The 17,199-nt window shown below is 37.5% G+C and overlaps 2 protein-coding genes across 4 annotated transcripts in view; both read right to left on the reverse strand.

The window, feature by feature from the left end:
- The window catches only part of LOC107586722 (probable palmitoyltransferase ZDHHC20), a 16,752-nt gene extending 13,541 nt beyond the window's left edge, over positions 1-3,211 (reverse strand). Inside the window, exons 1-4 of the mRNA XM_016274203.1 lie at positions 3,025-3,211; positions 2,401-2,427; positions 1,378-1,472; positions 1,014-1,134 (exon numbers count right to left, since the gene is read on the reverse strand). Coding sequence (XP_016129689.1) covers positions 1,014-1,134; positions 1,378-1,472; positions 2,401-2,427; positions 3,025-3,196 — 415 coding nt within the window. The 5' untranslated portion in view covers positions 3,197-3,211. The remainder of the gene's footprint in view (positions 1-1,013; positions 1,135-1,377; positions 1,473-2,400; positions 2,428-3,024) is intronic.
- Positions 3,212-3,714: 503 nt separating this feature from the next.
- On the reverse strand, positions 3,715-15,962 carry LOC107586720 (nucleoporin p58/p45-like). Of its 3 annotated transcripts, XM_016274200.1 has the most exons (13): positions 15,529-15,962; positions 14,589-14,794; positions 13,614-13,883; positions 13,365-13,527; positions 13,220-13,285; positions 12,973-13,147; positions 12,805-12,884; positions 12,581-12,699; positions 12,393-12,475; positions 9,547-9,748; positions 6,061-6,144; positions 4,723-4,818; positions 3,715-4,452 (listed from the first exon to the last, which is right to left on the reverse strand). In XM_016274200.1, the coding sequence occupies exons 1-13, from the start codon at positions 15,624-15,626 to the stop codon at positions 4,283-4,285; spliced, it is 1,812 nt and encodes a 603-aa protein (XP_016129686.1). In that variant the 5' UTR covers positions 15,627-15,962; the 3' UTR covers positions 3,715-4,282. The 3 variants fall into 3 exon arrangements, with proteins under 3 accessions (XP_016129686.1, XP_016129687.1, XP_016129688.1); XM_016274201.1 differs by lacking the exon at positions 4,723-4,818 and having other exon boundaries at positions 15,529-15,961; XM_016274202.1 differs by lacking the exons at positions 4,723-4,818; positions 6,061-6,144 and having other exon boundaries at positions 15,529-15,961.
- Positions 15,963-17,199: the final 1,237 nt, after the last annotated feature.

Here is a 17,199-nt window from a genome sequence, read left to right on the forward strand (position 1 = left end):
GCTCGAACAGTTCCTGTATCAAATGAAGGCCCGCCTTCTGAAATACGAAATGTGCTGTGATTGGTTAGCTGGGCAAGTGTGTGTTGTGATTGGCACCTCTCGGCGCCTGGTCGGGAAATGGCATGCCCCTTACCATAGCCGCCAGCGGGCTTCAGTGTAAATATTGCGTCAAAATCAAATCAATTTGAGTGCAATTTAAACCCGGATTATTGTAACCACTCTAAGTTCGTCTGCCTTGGGAAAGCTAGCGTGTCTCCGACATAGTGATAACACCTGTTGCCTTCTCTAGTGCAGCTCAACCAGGTCTCATCCTATTCGTCGATATTTGTGATATCACAAATCCCGGAAAATATGCATTGTGGTCCAAACAAGTCGTTCATTGTAGTTTTTGAAAACTGATTTCTGTTAAATAAAATATCTCCTTTTGAAATGGACTTTGAGCTTTGTAACTTTGCAGATATTTTTTTATGCTCAAACAGCAACATTACAGACTAAATTAAGCTTTAGCGTTAGTTCTGGCAGGTCACGTGAGTCAAGCTTGCATCAGCTGATTCTCAGCTGATCACATCTACCTATAGGAATACGACACCTATCGCGGCATTCCTATATAAGCTGTATTCAGTATTATTCAGCAGCTTTTACCTGTTGCCTTCTCTAGTGCAGCTCAACCAGGTCTCGTCCCATTCGCAAAATATGTGTTGTAGTCCAAACGAGTCGTTCGTTGTAGTTTTTGAAAAGTGATTTCTGTTAAACAAAATATCTCCTTTTGAATTGGACTTTGAGCTTTGTAACTTTCCAGATCTTTTTTATGCTCAAACAGCAACATTACAGACTAACTAAAGTTGAAAAAGTGAAAAAGCATAAAAGGACCCCTTTAAAGTTTAAAACACATCTCACTCAATAAAAAGGCTAAACTTGTGTCTGCTTGAATCTGGTGCTCAGGTCCTTGAGGTACAATCTTGTGGGTAATTTCTTATTACATCTTATTTCATGTGTTTGAGAGAGTCTCTAACCTCCTGCCCCGGTGCGGGTGTAGAGGGGCAGACTGGTGGCCACTCTCTTCAGGATCTCCTGCTGAGTTTCTGGACGCTGTTCCTTCTCATACTGTTCTTTCTCAGATTTGGGTAGACAGAACTGACACACAATACAAAGCAATCAGTTCACTGTGTGACAAAGCAGCAGCATGTTCCATTTTAACAACAATAGTACGTAAAATGATACGTATAAAACACTCACTACATGGAAACAAATAAATATTGTGTGCATTTATTCATAATGCCTGGATTAACATGTTAATATGCACATCACCTGTGTGGCATGTTACCATGGGCTGAACGTACAAAACAAATAAAACTGTTTGTTTTATACCCGCTGTACCTCTTTGGAAGGGGTGCTTGGTCTTGTAAAGATGGTTTTCCAGTACGACCACACAAACATGATGAACGACACATGAAACACAGCCAGGTAGATAACTGCATGGAACAGAGAGTACAGTCATTAACAACAAGACTGCATGAGCCCGCAGAGAAAAGCCTGCCAGAAACAGTCTGAGTATAAATCAGTCACGTTTGTGATTGCTGATACAGTCTGACTGTGCTGGAAGGCCGAAGTCAGCACAAGCACGGACCAAATAAACCCATAATAGCCTGACAACTGTGCCAATGAGACTCTGTCCCTTTCTAAACATATATACAAATATCTTTAACTCTTGAAATAAATTATTTTCCTTTTTATTTAATTTATTATAATATATTGAACAGTTATTTGGTTTGTGAATTTAAGAAGATTTTTACAAGGGTCTTTTAAATAATTGATTCTGATTGGCCAGTTGGTCATTGGTCAAAACCGTTGTCCCAATTTATGTCTCCTGTATCATTCCATGCATTATTTTTATTATATAATAAAATAATTTAAACTCAAATCAATATTTTCTATGCATTTATTTATTTAAAATGTTTTAAATTTAAATTAATTTATTTAATGTGTACCTAGAATGCAATGTAAACTGTTATCGATAAAAGTGTCTGGCAAAATGCAAATGCATAAATGTGTGTATATATATATATATATATATATATATATATACACACACACACACACACACACACACTTATGCAGTTTCCAGTTTCGTCCTCATTAATTTACAAAATTACAAAATATATATATATATATATATAGTAAATTAAAGAGGAAGAAACTGGAACTTATGCAGTTTCCAGTTTCGTCCTCATTAATTTACAAAAAAAATTAATATATATATATATATATATAGTAAATTAAAGAGGAAGAAACTGGATTATATACAGTCAGCATATAAACACCTTAAAGGTGATGCAACATCATGACTGTACATTATCCTTAACTTGGCTTTTTCCTTAAAAAAAGTGAAGGTTTACTCACCCTTTTCAAGAGTGCTGGGAATAGTAACTACAGAGAATATAAAACAGAAAGAAAGAGAAAAGAACTGTTTAGCAGATATGACTCCTGGCACATCTGCTTTATCACACTTCTGCTTCTATGAACAAAGCTGAAATATGAAATACACTTTACTTGGACATGTGACAGAAGACTTGAGGTTTGACTTCGTTAACATGTTTGCTTATAAACTTATAACAGGCATATTTTCCATACTGAAAATATACATTTTCAACAAATCTGATTTCTAAAGAGGAAGAACCTGGACGCGTCACTAAACCTTTCACAGGTTTCCTACTGTAACACTGTAACTATTATTTTATAATAATATAATGTTGCATGACTAAATATAAATATTAATTTACATTAAAATGATTAACTGCAAAATAAACAAATACAGTTGTCACCACCCAGCTTATAAAGACTTCCTGATCTTGAATACGGTGTAAAGCACAACATATGCTCCAAAACCATAATCCTTGCTGTTTTGCTTCCAGTTTAAAATCAGTACGCTAATTAGCCAGCTCATGTAAACAAACCATGATGTTTCAGTTAAGTGACTTCCGGCAGGCGCGTGCCCCACAGATATTAATAATAAAGCGCACTTACACAGACACAGCTCCACCACGTACGCATAATACGACCAGCACACCACTAAGGCAATAAATATCACCGGTATCCACGCCAGACCCCTCTGGCAGCATCTCAGTACATGTGTAGGCGCCATTTTTCTCCTTCCTTGACTACAAAAGACGGGAAAGGAGTGATATGATCTGTCCATCCGTGCCCCACCAACCCCGCCGGTTCGGCTCTGCCTTTACCCCGCCGGTTCGGCTCTGCCTTTACCCCGCCTCCAATTCGCTGTTCTACAGTGAAGGGCTGCTTATGAATATTCATGACGTTGCACGACGTTTACCCAGTAGACTTACATGATTGGCTGAAAAGCAGACGTTGCTAAGCGGGCGCCAGTCTACTGGTGAATCAACGGCGCGCAAGCTAACATTTATTAGGTTACTGGTCTGAACGTCGGAAAAACTAAATAAATTATTTGTTTTCATAGTAGGATTCTTAATTTCGCGCCAGTCTACCACAGATAGGGTTAGTTTGCGTTACTACTTATTTCGGTGTTTTAAATAGTATTACACATGTAAGTTACTTAAATTATTTATAATAATACACTATATAATAAATATGTTTTAATAATAAATATGAACTGCATCTGTCGTACTCCTAATACATACAATATTTCAGTAAAAAACTAAAACAAATAAAATTGACTCAAGATATTATCATTGCTGCTTCTTTTAATAACAAACACTTCTTTCAAGTCGAAAAATACTTGTTTGCACAAAGTCTGCTTAAGTATAGAAATTTTTTCACTATTTGGTAACAAAAGGAGACAGAAACAAAAATGAGTATACAAGCTGAACATTCTTATACAGGTCGACATCTATTTGGTACAAGTAACCAGAAAAACAATAAACATAGGTCATGGTAATGGGATGGGATGACACATTTACAATCACAGAACATGTGGTTTAAAATAAAGCCACTAAGACACAGGTAAACTTAGTTTATGAGTATCTTCATTATCGAGAGCATTTACATTGAAATCCCTTCACAGGTATTCTGTGCATCACAAAATATGCTCCATTAGATCTTACGCAATTCGGGCAACAAACACAGCATAGTCACAAAGGTAAAAGGGAGAACCGAACAGAATCTCAAAAATCCTTCAAGGGCATCCAACAGAGAAAATATATATGTACACATACACACACATATATATATATAAAAATAAAGATCTGAGACACACATCATCTTTACCTCGTGGCATTTCCCTTTACCCCTGTATAGACTTGCTGTTTTATCTCTTGCCCCTCTTATTTCCAGCTGGTGGCTTTTTGAGCTGTAGCAGTGGTCCTCCTGTCCCAAATCCAGGAGTTTGTGTGTTGGAAACACCAAAGGTCAATCCAGCTGATGCATTGATGCCGGGGTTACTGAAGTTGAAGCCAGAGGTGTTAGATGTTCCAAACCCTGAGAAACAAAGATTTTAAAATGTAAGCAGTAAATATTTTAAGTTTTCTCAACCTTTACTGCACCCAACAAGCACTTAAGCATGTCAATAAACAAATAAACCATGCAAATTTTACATTTCAAACTCTCTGATATGCAGCGCTTGCCCTTAAGCAGCATGACGTTGATGCATTCTAGGGGAAAGGATGATTATAATTAAGGGGGGAGCTGTTAGTAATTGTTTGCGTTGACAAAAGCAGGTAAGATGGAGGAGGGTGCTAACGAACACACCTGCGCTCAGGCTCCCTCCAGATGGCTTGCTAGAGGAAAACCCGAATGACAAACCTCCCGTTGCCACGCCCCCAAACCCAGGGCCGCTACCAAATGCTGCCGAGAGACAGATGATGGGCATTTAGGTGTTGCGACTACATACTTTCCAGAGATAAACTCTCAGTCACAGGGCGGGGAGATGGGGGACAGGAATGAATGAGGAGTTATATTTGAGATTAACTAGGAAAAACTGATGAAGCAAAAATATGGTTAGGGAAATGTGAAAAATACAAGTTCTATATACAACCTAAACAATAAAAAAAAAGATTATTGTTTGTTTTTAAAACAAGAGTGCCAAATCTTAGATCTACAGGAATTTGCCAACATACCATATCTTGTATTATTTGTTCTCTGTATTTTTGCAAAACAACTATTTTATTGACCCACCAAAAAGCACAATACAAGTGGTTCAAATGACTTCCACATTATTTTAAGCATCTTCTGAATCCAAACGATAGTTTTTATGTGAGGAAAAGACCAACATTTAAGATCATTTTCCTCTCATTTGTGAATTAATCAATGAATACAAATTGCGAACTGGACATGTTTCACTTAAAAGGAGCTGGATCCAAAGATCTATGAATTAAGACTGATCTTTTTCTTAAGTCACTGAATCTGTTCGAAGAGCCTCGAGTTTGCTATGGAACATTATTTCCACCACGGAATTAAAAAATTTAAGTAATTTTAACTTTTCATCTCACACTTTTTCCCTCAGAAATGTGAGGGGAAAAAAAACTCAATTCAATTCTCAATACAAACTCAATTCTAAGAAAATAATCAGAATTGCAAAGTTGACTCAATTCTGAGAAGAAAGTCCAAATCAAGATATAAATTTGCAATTTAAAAAAATGTTTGAATTCTGACAATCTCCCAGTTATTAAAAAAGTTAGAATTGCAAGAAATCAGAATTTTGAGATATAAAATCGCAATTGTGAGGAAGTCAATTACCTTTATAATATTTTCATTCTATGGTGAAATAAGCTTCACTCACTATAGGGGAAGATTATCAGTAATGACGTGTTTTTTGGAATAAGTATTTTTTTCTCTCATACATCTAACCACCATAATATGGATTCAGAAGACTTGGAGAACATGAGATGTACAGACTAATTTCATGGGGCTTACAAGCTATGGTCACAACAAACAGTTGATCTTCATGGATATATCTACAATTTTTTTTTTTTTACAAAACTAAAGAAAAAAATAGATTTTAAATTTTTGGGTGAACTGTCTTTTTAAGATTGAGATTGAAAGAATTAGAAATAGAAAGGGAGAGGAGAGGTTTATCACAGCAAGTACCTCCGAGGCTGGATGAGCCCATGCTAGTGCCAATACCAGAGGAAAAGGGAGTGCCAAAACTTGCCCCCAAGGGTGCCTGTGGTCCTGAGACAAAGACAGAGAGCAGAGGAACTTACTCTCACACACTCTCATATATAGATTAATATTATCAATATGCATACACTAAAAAAAATGTTGATCAAACAGTCATGTGAGAGAAGCACATGCTTTGAAACCATCTTTTGTCCTTATTGAAAGTAAGTGGCACAAGAGTTACATAAAAGCCATATCAGCATTCTCTAAAACATTGCTCATTATGATGTTGGAGCAAATGCAATATAATAGAACATCAAAATAATAGGCCCTATTGGCTGCAAATAGATTTTTTTTCTATTTATTGTACTAATCTGCTTCTTGTTACTTACCTTGGATCCATACAATCTTATTTTGATGGATTTTCTAAATCACTTAATATGACAAAAGTTACTTATTTCCTAAACGACATCTGCAGACCTGCTGTTACTTAATGCATTGCTATATTATGCTCCTGTCTCGTTTCCTTTTAGCTGGTTTAAATTTGCTTAGATTATTAATTTAGAGATGTGATAAACCAGCATCTCAAATGCAGTCTTTTAATCCAATTCATTGAGAAAAATCAATGATTTATCAGTCAAAAAGAAACAAAGACAAGGGCTTTTCTTTAAAAAACTGATTTATTGTCAATTCAAATTACATTAAACATGACAAACAATTGAGGACAAATGATTCCTAGTAGTAGCTATGGCATTAACACCGTTTAAAACGATTAAAGCCAACCTGTGCCAAAAATGCATTTCAAACAAGGGTTAAGACTAATGTTGTATCTAATTCAAAAGGCACACCATTTCAAATGCATCAACAAGCATCATCTAAACAAAAAAATTAATAATAATAATAATAATTTAAAAAACAATCGATTTATAAGTTAGATTATATAATTCACTATGTTACTATTTGTAAACAACCAAAATAATAAGCCCCATATGTGTTCCAAGGAATGGAAACCTATACTAAGAACCAGACATGTCTATAAACAGACATCCTGTGTAAGAGCTTTGATAAAGTACCAACACACAAAAGCCACAACTTCCTAAAAGCGTTTTTTAAAAACATGACATGCATTAAGATAATTCGTTAGTATAGTAGATTGGCAAATAAATGCAAAAGAAAGCCTGTAAGATCTGAGATTGGCAATGGCCCATAGCGGAAATTCACTGATGGTCTGATTCATAGCTTTCCCACAAAGCAGATGTGTTGCTTTCATCTTTTGCGAGAAAAGCTTTTTGAAAAGGTGTCTGAAAAGGAATTACCATCTCCACTATCACTCAAACTTTTGAGTTATGACAGCTATGGTAGAAATTGAGAAAGACGGATCTAAGCATGAAATAGCAGCTCTGGGCCACCAAAAGGCCAAGAATCACAAAAACTGCACTTCCGAATACTAAAATTTGGCACAATCCTTCACCACGGACCCTCAACAGTCCCATAAAGCAGCATGTTCACTCAAACTGAAGGCTTGAACACTGTAGCCCTTAAAGTAAAAAAATGAATAACTAATGTCTGGATTTTCATCATTAACAGACTTTACTGCAGTGTGTTGTGGTTGGGCTGGTTCTATAAGGAAATGCCAGCAATTGTATCTCACAACTTGCGTGTATATACATTCAAATACTGTGCAACGTATTAAGCCATGCCGTTGGTTTAGCGCACTACATATTTACAGTTAATTTAATATGCAAAAGCACCCACAACAGCCTAGACTTTCTTAGGCACAAAGGCACAGTCCATTTCCAAAAATTTTTTATAGTACTGATAATAAAAACTATTAACTGGGGAAAACAACGAAATGTGAATGACGAACAGTCAAGTTTTCAATCAAAATGATTTTGGCTTATGGATCACACTGATACAGCCCTTTTGTTGACTTATTTCCAGTAAAATCACAAATCAAAAATGTCTGTAATTTGATCCTACTCTGTAGACTGAGAACCCAGAATAAGACAAGTGTTAATCAATTCTGTGCCATAGAAGTGGAACATCTAACACCATCTCTCACACCTCCGACCTGCTGCTATTATTGCCAGGAAATATCCATGGAAACAAATGCAACCATGGTTACAGACGGCCGGAGGGTGTCACCAAAGCAAAGAAACCTTTAATCGAGAACAAAAAAAAAAATCACATTCACTAAGCTATCCAATGAAATACAGTAAATGACCTTAATGCACCTCAGAATCAGTAGCTTACACACTCCCTTCTACACATGCATATGCAAACCCCATGGAAATCTGGTTAATTCAAATCACCACGACCACAAAAAGTACGTATTTTGGAATAAAACGGTCTTTCCATAACTAAACCAAACAAGCATGGTTTTGATGCAAGACAAAATGCTGAAAATATCAAAATACTTGGCAAAGTTACAAAGAGACAACCTAAACAACTGATATACATCCGGTTCTGAACTTCTGATAGATCAAAATATTACAACTGATCTCAGATGAAATGGACACTCATGCAAAAAAGTTTTATACTTTTAAAACAAGTGATTATGAAAATTATTTAACAGCAATTGAATTTGTTTAGTATGCAGCTATCAAAATGCATGTTAGCAGTATGGTGCCACCAACTGAAAATAACATGGAAAGAACCAAATGTGTTCCTATGTTGAGGTACGACAATCTCTTTCCTGCATAGCATGTTTACCCTTTACTAAATTACTCTGCTTTTTCTGTCTATTCCCATCGCAAATAAACATATTACTCAAAAAGCTTCAGCCACAGTGGTCGTACTGAAAGTGTTTGTTGGCACTTCAAAATATCAACTTTCATATCTACTATGAAGGAATATGGGTTTAATTGATTATGGGAACATTAAATGGAAATAAGTGTGAACACATTTCAGTCTGTGTGTAGTGAGTCTACTGTGTTTGGCTACTTTGTATAGTGACGGCTACATTAGTGCTGTTGATAATTCTACGACCTTCTGTACCACTCAAAATAGAAAACGTGTCACCCCTAAATCACAAACAGACCACCTCAAAATAACAAACTCCTTTCTAAACCTTATTAAACATTAAAATAGCATTTAATGCTCTTGCTCTACATCTTGTTTTTTCTTGAGCGAGGAAAAGAGAAAAAAGAAAACAGAAGTTGGGCAAGACAGTCCGCATCTAAAATCTCACAGCACTAGTTGGCACACATAGAATCACATGATGTATGTTAAAAGAACCCTGTTGCTCCATATCTCCAAAAGAGACAAGCTTAAAAAAAAAAACTAAAAAAAAAAATTAAAAAAAAAACCCCAGACATGATGGCACTGACTGATTTTAAGATTTATTCTCGAATTTGTTTGCTCTATCTGCCCTTCTCTGTCATTCCCCCCTCCCTCTTTCCTTCTATTCATCCCTCCCCTCATCATACTAGCAGTCTAGAGGTCAAGAGGTCTAGAACTTGAAGGCGGTCAGACCTGGAGCCGGCTGCTGCTGCTGAGTGAGAGTGGCAGCCATTGCAACAGCTGCTGCGTTGGGAACGCTGCCGAAGGGGGCGGGGCCTGTGGTGACGTGCGGAGAACTCAGCCATTTCTTGCCAGCAACACGTTTTGACTCAAATATGTCAGTGGAGTCGTCAAGGAAGGCTCGTCTGTAGCCCAGATACTGATGTTTGAGAGTCTACAAAGAACGAGAGAGAAGAAACTTTTCAAATACAATGATTCGGCTTTAATTTAATAATGAAATCTTAATGTATTAAGAAATTATTGGGCTTGCTTTATTAGTGCATGTTATTACAAAGAATACATATCCACTACCGATAAAAGTTCGGTGTCAGAAAGTTTTTTTTATTAAAGAAATTAACATTTGAGTTTAGCAAGGACGAATTAAGAATTAATCTTTAGAGACAGTAAAGAAATACATACTGTAACAAAAGATTAGTTTTACATAAACTGTTGTAAATTTTCTATTCATAAATGAGGCCTAAAAAAAAAAAAAAAAAAAGGTGTCCACCAAAACCCAAAACCATTTTCAAAATAAGAAATGTTTCTTGAAGGGTTAGTTCACCCAAAAAGGAAAATTCTGTCATTAATTACTCACCCTCATGTCGTTTCAGACCCGTAAGACCTTCGTTCATCTTCAGAACACAAATTAAGATATTTTTGATGGAATCTGAGAGCTGTCTGACCCTGCATAGACAGCAACGCAACTGAAATGTTTCCAAGTCCAGAAATGTAGCAAGGAGATCTGTAAAATAATCCATGTGACATCAGTGGTTCTTCCGCAATTATACAAAGCTACAAGAATACTTTTTGTGCACAAAAGAAAAAAAATAACGACTTTATTCAACAACTCGTCTCCTCTGCATCACCTGGGTGCCATTATCCACTGGACGTAAACGTTCATATGCTGTTCTGTGTCAGCTGCGTCACACCGGATCTGATTCCTATGTTGTGATTTGATCTGAACGGAAACAGTGTATCCGGCGTGACGCAGCTGACACAGAACAGCATATGAACATTTACGTCCAGTGGATAATGGCACCCAGGTGATGCAGAGGAGACGAGTTGTTGAATTAAGTCTTTTTTTTTCTTCTTTTGCACACAAAAAGTATTCTCGTAGCTTCGTATAATTGCGGATGATCCACTGATGTCACATGGATTATTTTACAGATCTCCTTGCTAATTTCTGGATTTGGGAACATTTCAGTTGTATTGCTGTCTATGCAGGGTCAGACAGCTCTCAGAGTCCATCAAAAATATCTTAATTTGTGTTCCGAAGATGAACGAAGGCCTTACGGGTTTGAAACGACATGAGGGTGAGTAATTAATGACAGAATTTTCATTTCTGGGTGAACTAAGCCTTTTGAGCACCAAATCAGCATATTAGAATGATAGAATGATTTTCTTTTCTTTTTACTTTACATATATATACACATCAGGCATGGGCCGATTACCGGTTTTAAGTTATACTGCGATTTGAAAATGTCACGGTTTCAAAACCGCTAATATTTTCCATTATACCGTTCCTGCGGTCTGCACTGTTTTTCATGTCTCCTCAAAGACTGAAAGTGTTGGAATCCCTCAGGTTGAGTGCAGTGTAGAGAGTAACACGAGCCTCCTCCTCCTGTTGGTGCGAGCGAGCGGTCAGTCACGTGTGTGTAGGATGGCCGAACTTAAGGAACTTCCCCTGGAACTTACACGATCGGCAACCGGACGTTTTTTGTCTTATTGTAACTCGTCTCTGTTCTGGACTTGCACAAACTGTGTTGCAATGCAATAATTTTCTAAAATGTCATTTATGTGAAAATATGAAGTCTGTAAACGCCCGTTAACACAGGCCAGAGACACTGAAGATGGACGCACAGAGAAAAATTCTGTAACGTAGCAGGCAGATAACTCACCGTTCATGATGCACGAACTATTGGAAGAAAATCCTCAATATTGATTTGGGGGTTTATATGAATGTGTTTCTGAGGGGAACTGACTGTCTTCAGAAAAGTTTACGTGGTATTTTCTTTTAATCTTGTCTCTGTATAGTTCATATTAAAGCAGCGTTTCAGCGCAGCTGCTTTGTTTACAGCGGTAACCAAGGAAACGTTGTATCTGGTGTTCTATGTGTGCCTCCTGCGGTCAAAGAGTGATGAGTCTCATTCAGAGCTTCTGCTGTGTGCTTTGTTCAGGCATGTAGTATCATTTCACAAAGCTAGTCAGAACATTCCGTTTTTGCTTGAAATTGGGTTATTATTAAACCAAATTATGTATATGAAATTAAATAACTAAAATTAAATAACTGTAATTACAGAATTAGGTTAAATAAAGATGTCAGTCTTTATTTTTCTTCTTTTTAGGAAGAAAATCAAAGAAAACAAATAAGCAAATTATACTGTTCCTAATATTCTGTATGTTGTTTTTTATTTTTACCCAGTCATTTAAAAATAACACATTATAGAGCTGTAAGGACAATACCGTGATACCGTGAAATTTTTGCTTGAGGTTATCATACCGTCAAAATCTCATACCGGCCCATGCCTCATATACATATATATATATATATTTTACACACACAACATACACATGTGCATAATCAAATTTACAAAATATTAGGGATGCACCGATATGAAAATTTTGGCCGATACCGATAACCGATTATTCTTTATTTTTGAAAGCCGATAACCGATATGTTGGCCGATAAATCTATATCCAAATTGTTATATACTTTTTTCATTTTTTTATAATATTGATGTATTCATGCATTAATGCTTATAATACATTTAAAAGAAAAATATTAAATACAGTCCATTTAAGAAATTTTCAGAACTTACCTTAACATTCTCATGAACTCCCTGCAACTGTGCAGCAAGTGCAACAAAGGTCTGGTAGAGTTTCTGCATGGCCAGGGAAAAATCTACATGATAGATGACATAATACAGTCAAGACGATACCCGAGCTATCTTTCTATCATATGAATCACGGCTGTGCTTTTGACAGAGAGCATAAAGTAGATTAAAACCTTGAGGGGTGATGTGGGAGCCGCTGCTCTGAGTGGTCAGATGATTCTCCAGTTCTTCAATCTGCTGACGGTACTGCTGTAACTGCACCTCAAATTGCTCCACCAGAGCCCGGAAATAACTGGAGTGAGACAGGGACAGCACATTGGCAGACAACAATTAAAAGTAAGCTAATTTTACTGCTTATCGTTGGACTTTATGAGTAGAAGTGCAAAGATTCACTCACTCGGAAGGCGCTGTGTTCTCATGTTGGAGTCCAGGAGGGGTCTTCTGGGTGCGAAGTGCGATATCAGCATTCTTCAATTCCTGCATGAAGAAAAAAAAATGGATTACAAGATTGAACAATGCTCAGTTGAACTGTTTGCGATTTGTTTGAAGGACATTTTTGTCCAACCTGAGAGGTTTCCAACTTCAGTTTGTCTATGGAGAGTGAATTTCTCTGCAGCCCACTGGCACAGATGGACAGGAGCTGTCTGAGCGTCTGGATGTCCTCTTGCGCTTTGAGTATGGCTTTAGAAGACATCCTGCTGATCTCTTCCTGGACTTGCTTCTGTTCCTTGACAAACTTCCTGTGGAAAAACACATATTAAGCACTAAATCAACTATATGCAACTAGAAAAAAAAAAAAGTGGCGCCTTTACTGAAAGTTGTCCACATCTTGAGAGATCGGACCTGGCAGGTTTTCATCTTTGAGGGCTTTACTATCCCTGTAGAGATAAAGAGAAAGGTAAGAGCCACTATAATAAACTACAATGAGTCATATGGTGATTGTAGGATGGTTCTTACTCCGGTCTGGTGCTTGATAACTTGTCCGTATTCTTTTCAGAGGAAGTACTGAAGTCTACTCCACCCAGGCCGAGACTGGGCGCAGGAGCAGAGCTGGTCGCAACAGAGGTAGAGACTAAACCACCCAGACTCAGAGGTCCACCTAAAGTTGACAGTCCCAAACCTGAAACGCATATTAAATGAGCATGAGAGCAAAACACCAGTTTAAACCGAATCTAACTTGATTACAGTGGGAAAAAAAAGACTGACCTGTCAAGGAGGGGTTCGAAAAGAGACTGGAACCAAAGGAAAAACCCGCGGCAGGAGCGGAGGAAGTGGTGGCAGCTCCTCCTAAGTTGAGGGAGAAGCCAGTGGAGCTGGTCTGAGGGGCTATGGAGGTCAGGACCGATCCCAGAGTCAGGCCTGTGCCTGTAGCTGCAGAGGTGGCAGTTGTCAGTGAGAAAGGTGTAGCGGAGGCTGCTGGCTTTCCGAAGCCCAGGCTGAATCCAGTAGAAGCAGCGGTCGAGGTGGTAAGACTCCCTACAAACATGCAAAAACAACAAAATTGGAAATCAGTACAGCGTGTCTGACAGACTTAAACAGTGGTTCTCAAAGCAAACATTCAAGAGGCTTAAGGATGAAGAAGATATTTTGAAGAATGGAGGCAACTTAACAGTTTGTGGTCCCCATATTTTTTCTCTTCCCCATAACATAGAAGTCAATAGAGCCCAACAACTATTTTGTTTCCTACATTCTTAAAATATCGTCTTTCATGGTCAACAGAAGAAAGAAACTCCTACAGGTGTGGAACAATTGAGTTAATGATGACAATGATTATTTTTGGGTGAACTATCCTATTAAATCGGCATTGCATTTTAATAACGAATATGCATTTTCTTGCACTGAAAAACAATGTGTATACAAGTACTAGTAAATTTCACAAATGGCAAGTAACACACTAAAATAAAATGAAATTTTGAAGTAGAAAACTGAAACTGCAAATCTTCATTTTATTTAAACATTTGGATTTACATTCTCATTCACAGTGTAGTTAAGTCAAGCTATAACATTTTATCAGGTAGAAATAATGAGTAAAAAATGTTTATGTTAATTGTGCTTTATAAAAATACTTTTTTGGACAATAGGGGGGCAATGGAGTCAAAATGTTTGAGGCTCACTGGACTAAAGAAAAGTGATAAAACGGATTACATTTCTTCTAGCTTGTTTTCTTGAAGAATTGCTTACCTAAAGTAAGGCCAGTAGTGGATGCAGCAGCACCTAAGTGTGCTGAACCTGAGGCAGGTGTGTTAATGGTGAATCCAGTTGCTGGTTTCTGTGCAAATAAACTGGACCCAAATCCCAGTGTGGATGTGGTACTGGTGGCGGCTGGTGTGGATGTTGGCGTGCCAAACCCTCCAAATGCAAATCCACCGGTACCTGCAGCAGGTGTGCTGGAAAATATATCAGGCATTAAAAGTCACATTTGTATTACTAACATTACCCCTAATGTGAAGTGACGTGTGACCAAGTATGGTGACCCATACTCAGAATTAGTGCTCTGCATTTACCCATCCAAAGAGCACACACACACACAGTGAACACACACCCGGAGCAGCGGGCAGCCATTTATGCTGCAGCGCCCGGGGAGCAGTTGGGGTTCGGTGCCTTGCTCAAGGGCACCTCAGTCGTGGTATTGCAGGTGGGAGAGAGTGCTGTACATTCACTCCCCCCACCTACAATCCCTGCCGGTACGAGACTCACAACCTTTGGGTTATGAGTCCGACTCTCTAACCATTAGGCCACGACTTCCCACTTAATCAGCATTAAACAGATATGTTTAATGCTGTTAAACATATCTGCATTTTAAACCAATAGTTCACTTATACAAAAATAGTTAATTTTTTGCAGTTACATAAAAATATATTTATTTAAAGAAAACTAACATACATTTAGAGTAGAAAATCATTTAGGCCTACTTTTTTTTTTTTTTTTGGTAGACCGCTGAAAATTAACGTGAAACTAAAACGTGAGCTTGAATTGTAAACAGCAAATTGTTATTGACTATCCAATTAAAGTTAAACATTTAAGCTGTCATTTTAGACGTGTTTATGTTTACATTGTAGTTCTGCACAACTCGTTAAAAAATTAGCACACAGTTGAAAGCTGACATGATGTGTCCTCATACCTGGTCGCAGCTCCAAATGAGAACCCCCCGCCGGTGCCGGTGCCGGTGCCGGTGCCGGTGGACCCGAGGGTACTCGTGCCGAAGTTAAAGCTGGACATACTGGACCTAAATTTCCAAAACGTTGACAAGCAGTACCGCGCGGGACCGACCTCGTGGAGGCCCTAAAGCCACTTCTTACGACATAAGCTGGATAGTAAAAGCAACCACCACGAAATTCAGGTGCGTATGAAGAAAATATAGATAAAAGACTCTAAACGAGGCAACTGCAGGCAAGTTTGTTATTTTTTAAAACGATTGTGGGTTTCTAAGTATTGAAAACGTCGCTGCTCCGTGTTTCCGCGCACAATATCCTCTTCTTCTGTCTCCTTGTTTTGGCGGTAAAATTCGAATATGATCTGTTTCGACGTATTGCCACCTACTGGCTTGGAGAATCCCTGCAGCCGCATCCATTATTTGCCTACTGTGGCGTTTGTCTTGTTTCTGTTGTTGGATTTTCTATTAATAATTTTCTGTCCACCTTACAGACATATTTCCACTATTTATGTAATATCAGCAACTATCAAAATACTCTTTTGCCTTCATGACATTTTAGTGGTTTGCATTCGTGAACGAATCTGTTTTTGAACTAACCAAAGTTCACCCAAAATAAAAAAAAATCTGTCATCATTTACCTCAAGTTGTTCCAAACCTGTATGAATTTCTCCTTAAGATATTTTGAAGAATGTGGGTAACCAAACTAGTTTTTGGTCCCCATTGACTTTTCATATTATGGAAGTCAGTGGGCACCAGCAACCCACATTTTTCAAAATATCTTATTTTATATTAACAGAAGAAAGAATCTCATACAGGGTTTGAACAGCTTGAATGTGAGTATATTTTCTGCAAATTAAAGTTTTTGGGTGAACTATTCCTTTAAATGAAGTGAAAGAATTATGATTGCCATGCAAAACACAAATAAACAAACAAACAAACAAATAAATCAGAGGTGTAAAGTATTGGAGTAAATGTAATTAGTTACTGTACTTGAGTATCTTTTCGGGTACTTTGTAGTTGTACTGAGTATCAAAGATATTAGCAACTTTTACTCTTTACTTCACTACATTTTACTTGAATGTGAGTATATTTTCTGCAAATTAAAGTTTTTGGGTGAACTATTCCTTTAAATGAAGTGAAAGAATTATGATTGCCATGCAAAACACAAATAAACAAACAAACAAACAAACAAATAAATCAGAGGTGTAAAGTATTGGAGTAAATGTAATTAGTTACTGTACTTGAGTATCTTTTCGGGTACTTTGTAGTTGTACTGAGTATCAAAGATATTAGCAACTTTTACTCTTTACTTCACTACATTTTTGAATGAGTATCTGTACTCTTTACTCCACTACATTTGAAATGAGTGTTGCAGTTACACATTACATTTTGCATCGACCTAGCTCTTTCTGCAGCAGTTTACTTCTGCTACAAAAGACGTTATACTGCCTATTACAAGTCACTGAAAGTACTGCGTTTTGCCCTTACTCACCCAAACTTGCCAACAAGACTACTTTATGTGAATGCTAGTTCCTTAGCAAGTATTTGTGAATCACAGGTGTTTTATATATGAGATGAGGACGTGACTGCAGCGGCAATGAGGCCCAAACCAGCACATCCACTGCAAGAAGGCTTCGG

The sequence above is a fragment of the Sinocyclocheilus grahami genome, unplaced genomic scaffold, assembly GCF_001515645.1.
Source record: "Sinocyclocheilus grahami isolate Dianchi unplaced genomic scaffold, SAMN03320097.WGS_v1.1 scaffold85.1, whole genome shotgun sequence".
Taxonomy (NCBI): Eukaryota; Metazoa; Chordata; class Actinopteri; order Cypriniformes; family Cyprinidae; genus Sinocyclocheilus; species Sinocyclocheilus grahami.

Excerpts from the sequence above, each read along its gene's own strand:
- LOC107586720 (XM_016274200.1), bottom strand. The coding sequence starts at position 15,626 with ATGTCCAGCTTTAACTTCGGCACGAGTACCCTCGGGTCCACCGGCACC. Across the intron at positions 14,795-15,528 it reads TCATTTGGAGCTGCGACCAG|CACACCTGCTGCAGGTACCG; the intron begins GTATGAGGACAC and ends TATATTTTCCAG. Across the intron at positions 13,528-13,613 it reads TTCGAACCCCTCCTTGACAG|GTTTGGGACTGTCAACTTTA; the intron begins GTCAGTCTTTTT and ends TATGCGTTTCAG.